We start from the raw sequence: 7,574 nt of genomic DNA, 5'->3' as shown, positions 1-7,574 counted from the left end.
TCTCTCTCTCTCTCTCTCTCTCTCTCTCTCTCTCTCTCTCTCTCTCTCTCTCTCTTAGATTTAGTTATTGGTTACTGTCTTCAGACACACCAGAAGAGGGCATCAGATGGTTGTGTGCCACCACGTGGTTGCTGGGAATTGAACTCAGGACCTCTGGAAGAGCAGTCAGTGCTTTTAACTGCTGAGCCATCTCTCCAGCCACAGAACTCAAGTCTCTATGCTTACATGGCAAACCCTTATCAACTAAACTATATCCCCATCCCCAGTATTCTCAGGAGCGGCTTGATCATATTAACCCCATATTCTTCCACACTCGCAATCATAGAGGACAACCATGGAGGATGCTGTAACACACCCACAACATGTATAGCCTATATACATGATAGCCAGCTGTACATGGTATACATATGTCTATATACATAGTAGCCAGCACAGCTACTTCTTCCCATTCCAGATGCAGAAGAAATTATGGGAAAATAACTATATCCTGTGCAATGAGTCCTTTGTTCACACTTGAGTCCGATCCCAATGATGTGTGCCAAGGGACTGCCCATCCGCGTCTCCATGGAGATGACATGACTGCTGGCTTCCCAACAGAGTTTCAAGATATGAAAGAGCCGCACAGAGGCAGACTCTTCAGGCCAGATCATACAGTGTCTTTGAATTTGTTCTCTTTATCTAAAATTTAAATATATTAGCTCTCAGAATCAGATATCACACTTTCCTTAAGAGTACAGAAAGAATATGTTTGGTTCCACAAATGCTAGCTCATTTTAATGTGCCAGATGATTCTGTGAGAATCATCTATGTAAATGTGTGTAGTTGTATAAGTGCATATATATGTATGTACATATACATGTACATACACTCATATACGTGCATACATGCATATGTTAAAATATATGAAGAGAAGAACAGAAAATATTTCTGGAAAATGTAAAGAAAGTATCTCCCTGGTATCAACCTTGTGAACATATATTGTTGTATATGATGCATGGTATTCTAGAATAATTCTTTCTGACTTCTTTAGTAAGCTTCATATTCTGTATCTATCATATACCATCTTTTCTTAAGAATTATATTATCTATATTAGAGTATGCTATATTATATTGTATATTGTCTAGGATTACAATAACGCTAATTACAATAATGAAATACTATGGCCAAAAAAGCAAGTTAAGAAGGAAAGGGTTTATTTATCTCCATCACTGAAGGAAGTCAGGGCAGAACCTGGAAGCAGGAGCAGATACAGAGGCCATGGAAGGGTACTGCTTACTGGCTTGCTCCTTGTAACTTGCTCATTACAGAATCCAACTTGCATTGGTACAGAACCCAAGACCACCATCTTAGAAGTGCTTCACTCACAATGGAACGGACCCTCTCACATCCATCACTAATTAAGAAAATAACCTAGACTGGCCTACAGCCTAATCTAATGAAGGCATTTTCTCAGTTGACCCTCCCTCTTCTCTGATGACCTAGTTTGTGTCAAGTTGACATAAAACTAGCCAGCACAACAATTATGTCCTGATATCACGACTTACATCACTTCCAAAATGATTAGAAATTTAAAATTAAATCATGAATTGAGATGACTTTGTTAATATAATTAAAACACATATAATAAGCCATACACCATATGTTCCACTCCATTCAAGAAACTGGGAAAGATGCACAAATAAATCACAAATCCTTGTAGACTGCCAACACAAGAGGCGAGAAACTTAAGGTAGCAGCACAGTGTTGTGAACTAAAAAGATGTCTCTGACACAGTCTATGTCTGATGTCTCCTCATCCCCAGTTATCCACATTGTGGCACACTTGTTCAACCTGGAGCGTTATCACCTAGGTCAGGCCAAGGATGCTGAAGGGCTTCTGGCTGCACTTTCTAAACTTGGCAATGCTCCAAATGAGAGCTACCTCAATCCAGTCCGCACCTTGTATCTGGTGAGTTACTCCTTGCATGCTAACCAGTCTCGCTTCTGCAGAATTGCTTCTCTTCCCATCCCTATAGCAAGAGCAATAGATTTCAAAAGCTTTACATAAAAGAGCTGGATAAAAGAGGTTTCTGCCAAATGCTAGTATCAATTTCACCTTTCTGTTTTAACAGCTAGTTTTTCCAACCATTAATGTGGCTGGAAGGATATGAGCAAGGAGAAAAACATACTCTACTTAATTAATTTATAGTGGACATATATCTGTGACATTTTAGGAATGCAAAAACTTGTCGAAGCCTTAATATTAAGGATTTTAAAAGCAGCTCCAGGTCAGATTTCCTTCACTGATGTTAGAATCATGAAGCAAGCACCACCCAGACCTAGAAATGATAGATTGGATGCTTCATTTTCAACCTACAATTTGTTTTCTGGGTCTCTTCTCTGTACCTCATATTCTGGCACAAGTGTGAAGAGCCGGTTTACCAAACCACACACTGACTGAAGGTCATTCCAGAAAGACAACTACATGGCTTGTGACACCATCAGTGCTAATATCTAGGTTCACAGAGCAGCAGTGTCTCTGGGAAGAAAAAATACAATCAAACACAGCATCCTATCCTTAGAGGTAAAGACTGCCCTTGAGCCGCCCTTACATCTCTCTTATTGGTTCATCTAAACACCTTTCATGGACTACCATATTGGAACAGAGACCATATATTTTTAATCTATTTTCTAAGAAAAGTCTCAAGGCCATGCACTCCATCAATAGGAATCTCTCTGGATGTTATTACCTAGGCCCTCCTTATAAGTGATGGCTTTGCTCTTATACTGTTTATTTGAGAAGGAAAATTCAGATTCTATTTATGAGGAGATGCTTCCAAGTCAATATCTTGATTTCCTCACAGAGGCTTACAGTATCAGGCCATTAATAAACTGAATTCCCTTTTCTTAACTGACACCAATTAGAAGTGCAGATTTCATAGCTGCAAATCAAAGCTGCAGATGCCCTAAGCACACAGAGATGCGTTTAATACCACGTCTGAGATAAATCTCAGAATTTATCTGGCCACCTGTTTAGATCTACGTTTCTCCCCACTAAAGCTTTGCAAAATTCACTCACAAGAGACCCAAGAATAAATCTCAACATCTTGAAGGAACTATGCAATAAATAGTATTTATTATAAATAACCTTTAAAGTAATTTAACAAGCTAATTAAGCTACTTCAAACACAGTTGTTTCAAAAAATTTTAGAAGCAATATACTTTGTTAGTACTAATTAAGCTCAGAAGCCCCTCTAATTTGGGTATTTGAAAAGATGATTATCAATAACTTGAAACATACATTAAAGCAATTCATAAGTAATACAGTGGGGTTACTTTAGACAACTCATGGCAACTCAGACCAGTCTGTAAATGTATTGCAGGGAAATGAGGAAAAATAGTCCTTAATAGTCAAAACAAAATGGTTTGAAATAAACACACCATGTGCTGTAAATTGACTTCTAAAGTGCCTGAGTGTACTTATAAAACAAATATTTTAAATGTTCTACGTGTACACTCTTTCAATTTTATTCTGCTCTTCTCTTCTGTGAAGAGAAGAAAATAAACAATGGAGAAGTCCCTGTCCAAATTACTTCCAGATCTCAAAGCAGCCTAAATTAATGAGGTTTTACTGACAAAAGATATAGTGTGAGTTTATTGAGCTGGTAGTTGGCTCAGAGACGGGAACACAGGGTATGAATACTAATGACTAAGCAAGAATATGGGAACTCACAATAAATAAAACAAACTGCTTTGCAATTAATATTCTTAAAGGCTATTTAACTGCCCCTTGCACTCATGGGTCAGAACCATGCTCATTGGGGAGTACTGATCAGATAAAAATAGCTGTACCCTTATTGGTCACAGAGGCTTTACCAAGCCCTATTCCAAGGACCCCTGAGGTTATGTGAAGGAAATGCAAGTCATGGTCCTTCCAATTAAGAAGCCCGAGCAAGGCATAACCACCAAGGAAACAGTGCATGCATGCTTTATTTGGAAGGCCCCTAAAGAACCTCTCCTACCCCTAAAAAAAGTGTTTATCAATGTTAAGATGCAATTGAGCATGGTGAGCCACAATTTTTAACCTTAAAAATTAAAAAAAAAATTGAATTTGAGCTTATTCTGCTGTATTGGTCTTTCAATGCTCTCTAGTACCGATTCAAAATAGTAGCTTTGACAAGAAAATCAACTCATGCAAATGGAAAAATGTGTGCTTAATGGCATGGTATTATATAAAGTCTGAACAAAGTAAATAACCACCGTGAGACAGGGGAAGAAGGAAGAATTTTCACAGCTAGTTTCTTGAAGTGTATTGTGTGTTGGCATGAAACATCCTAAATTCTTCTTTATTTGGATCCTCTAACACTGACCCTAAAACTGCAAAAATCCAAAACATTAATTTGGTGGTACTTTGTGGTCTTCTAGGGCCCAACCACTGAGCTATTAATGACAGTCTCGGGAATTACTGGCCTGGTGATCTCTCTGGTTTTGATATTGATCATGACCTCTTCCACTGAGTTTATCAGACGGTCCTCTTATGAACTATTCTGGTACACACACCATATCTTCATCTTCTTCTTCATCAGTCTGGCCATCCATGGAGGAGGGTAAGTCTATTTTATAATCAGGGTGTTCAGATCTGTGTCTCTATGCACACATTCCCTGACTACTGTGAACAGAGCACCTGTGAACATGGTTGAGCAAGCATTCGAGGAGTACAAAGCCAAAGAGAGGTATAGCCAGGTAGTACGGCTGACCTGCTTTTACCTTTTTAAGGATTCTCCACACTTATTTCCACAATGATTGTACCAGTTACAACCCCTCCAACAATGAACAAAGGTTCCCTTCCCCCACCCCCACATCCTCACCAACATTTCTTGCCAGTTCTTTTCCATCTTAGCCATTGTGAAATCTCACAGAGGTTTTAATCTGAATTTCTTTAACTGTCAAGAATGTCAAAGGCTTTGAGGTATTCTTTATCTGTTTCTATTTCTTCTTTTCAGATCTCTCTGTTCAGAGGCATAGCCCAGTTTTTAATTGGGTTGTTTGTTTTCCTAACTCTGGTTTTCGAATCCTTTGTATCGCGTGGGCATTTGTCCCCTATCAGATGTACAGAGAGCAAACATTCTCTCCTACTCTGCAGATTTCCTCTTCACATTATTCTTTCCTTTGCTGTATGAAGCATCCTGGCTTTTTTTTTTTTAAGTCAACTTTGTCAGTGGTTGGCCTTGATTCCTTAGTAAAAGAAATACCATTCAGAAAGCCCTTTTCTTTACATCTTGTAGGATTCTGCCTGTTTTCAGTTTCACATTGAGATCTTTGGTCCACTTGACATTGATATTCGTGAAGCGTAATGCACAGGGGTCTACTTTCATTCCTCTACATGTAGACACCCAGTTCTCCATGCATCAGTTGTTGAAGATGCTGTATGTTCTCCAGTGTGCATCCTGGCATCTTTGTCAGATGTGAGATGGCTTTGAGTATGTGTAGTTTTGTCTGAGTCTTCTGTCATTCCATTGGCCCACATGTCTGTTTTTAAGTCAGTGCCATGCTGCTTTTATTACCATGTCTCTGTAACATAGCTTGAAATATGGTGTGGCAACCCCCTCCCTCAGCATTGTTCTATTTGCTTACCATTGCTTTGACTAACCAGAGTTGTTGTTGTTGTTGTTGTTGTTGTTTTGTGCTTTGGTGTAAATTTTAGGATTTTTTTCCCTGTTTCTGTGACTAGTGTCATGTTAGGTTTGTGCTGAATCTGAAAACTACTGTGACCATCTTCACAGTGTTAATTCTACCCACCTGTGAGCGTGAGAAGTCTTTGCATTTTCTAGTGTCTTCTTCCATTTCTTTCTTCAGAGATTTAAAATTCTTACTGTAGGTCTTTCACCTCCTTGGTTGGTTTTATTCTTACACATATTTGATACTATTGCTAATAGGGCTTTTATAATCTCTTTCTCAACTTCTTTGCTGTTAGTCTATAGGAAGGCTACTGATTTCTGTAAGTTGACCTTAGAAATCTTGGTATTATCCTCTTTTAACATGGAAAGTATTCATGCAATCCCCCAAACCCATATTTTCTGCACTCATACTCTGGGTATTGAACCACAAGTCCATCCCAATGGTCAGTAATTTGGCTAAAGCTAGGATTTTTATGCACAAATAATATTTCACAAGGAGAATGGTTGAATTTTCTTTCAACCTTGCTGAAAGGCTCATCTGGGGATAAAAACCTATTTAATCTTCTCAGCTTGACATATTCTACAACTACTATTTACGTCAAAAGCGATTTGCAAATTCTATACAAAATGCCAAGTAGATGTAAGATGGTTGGAAGGCATTAAAACTCACTAATCTGCCTATTATGCAAAGATATAGGTGGGAAAATTAAACTTTTTAATATTTTTAACAATGTGCTTATGGAATGACCTGGAATCTCTTGGACATAGCATGGGGAAAATTACCAAACATCTAAGGATATAGGCACTGAAATGTATAGCATCCACAGTCTGGCTTCCATTTATCATTCCCACCAGAGGTAGGAATTATTTGCGCCTGGAGATTCACAGGTTGTCCTGCTTACCTGATCCAAAGGGGTGTTATCAAGCTTGAGTGACTTACACAGAACAGAGTCAAAGCCTCATGTGTCATTTGTAGCTGAAACCAGGCTATTTCCAAGAGCATTATTCTTACCTTCCTCCCATGCCATATAATAATACCAAGGGAGACCACTATTCTACAGCCAAACGCAGCATCTCTGTGATGCTGATGTTGCTTAGTCTATGAGAACCTAGTTTCTCAAAACAAGCCAATGCATCTTATTCATAAGCACCTAGGAACTGAGCGGCTCCTGGATTCTATTACCTAGGTATCTGGTCCTTTGCTGTGAGTCAATAAAGTCATCCTGAGAGTTGTTGCCTAAGCAATTTGCAAAGGTCAACAGACACAAGCTAGTAGGATTACAGGACTCTTTATCTAGTGCTCCATCCATTCAGACTTCTCTTCCTACATTTAAATTTATCAATACAGCCTCAAAGACACATTTCAAAGTGACCTGTTTTGACCTTGTCAAATGCTAAGCCTGCTAGTGGTCACTGGGGGGAACATACTATTATTCTGGGCACTTCTTTTGACTTATTCACTTGAAACTTCTAAGTGCTCAGAAACAAGCTAAGAAGGGTAGAAGTTAAATCAATCTGCAGAAGAAGCCAATCATACAAAGTTAGCCAATTAGCCCAAATCAGCAATCAGAATGAGATGAAACCTAATTAAATTCAACAGTCTACAAAAGGATGTGTTCAAACAATTTCCTTCATTATGAATTATCTAATATAGACACTTTCAATGTGACACAGGATAGCACAGAGGGGCACTTCTTTTCTGGGATCTTCAAAGTTACCCGAAGCTTTTTAAATGCCTATTTTTAAAGATGCTGGGGGAAGTGAGTGACAGCCCAAGTTTCCAGAGATGGGAGTGTTGTTTTGGAAGCCACTACAGAGTATAAATCTGTGTAGACATTGCACAAAATCAGTTTGACATTTTTGTGCTTTTTGTTCTCTCTCTCTCTCTCTCTCTCTCTCTCTCTCTCTCTCTCTCTC

At 38.7% G+C, this 7,574-nt stretch overlaps 1 protein-coding gene across 1 annotated transcript in view; it reads left to right on the top strand.

Annotated features, from left to right (window-relative positions):
* Nucleotides 1-7,574, top strand: part of Nox3 (NADPH oxidase 3) — a 56,715-nt gene that overhangs the window by 9,007 nt on the left and 40,134 nt on the right. Inside the window, exons 5-6 of the mRNA XM_028764384.1 lie at nucleotides 1,803-1,948; nucleotides 4,405-4,586. Of these exons, the coding sequence (XP_028620217.1) occupies nucleotides 1,803-1,948; nucleotides 4,405-4,586 (328 nt within the window). The remainder of the gene's footprint in view (nucleotides 1-1,802; nucleotides 1,949-4,404; nucleotides 4,587-7,574) is intronic.

Source organism: Grammomys surdaster, unplaced genomic scaffold, assembly GCF_004785775.1.
Source record: "Grammomys surdaster isolate TR1022 unplaced genomic scaffold, NIH_TR_1.0 143, whole genome shotgun sequence".
In the NCBI taxonomy this organism is placed as follows: domain Eukaryota; kingdom Metazoa; phylum Chordata; class Mammalia; order Rodentia; family Muridae; genus Grammomys; species Grammomys surdaster.
This window is presented reverse-complemented; position numbering and strand designations above follow the sequence as displayed.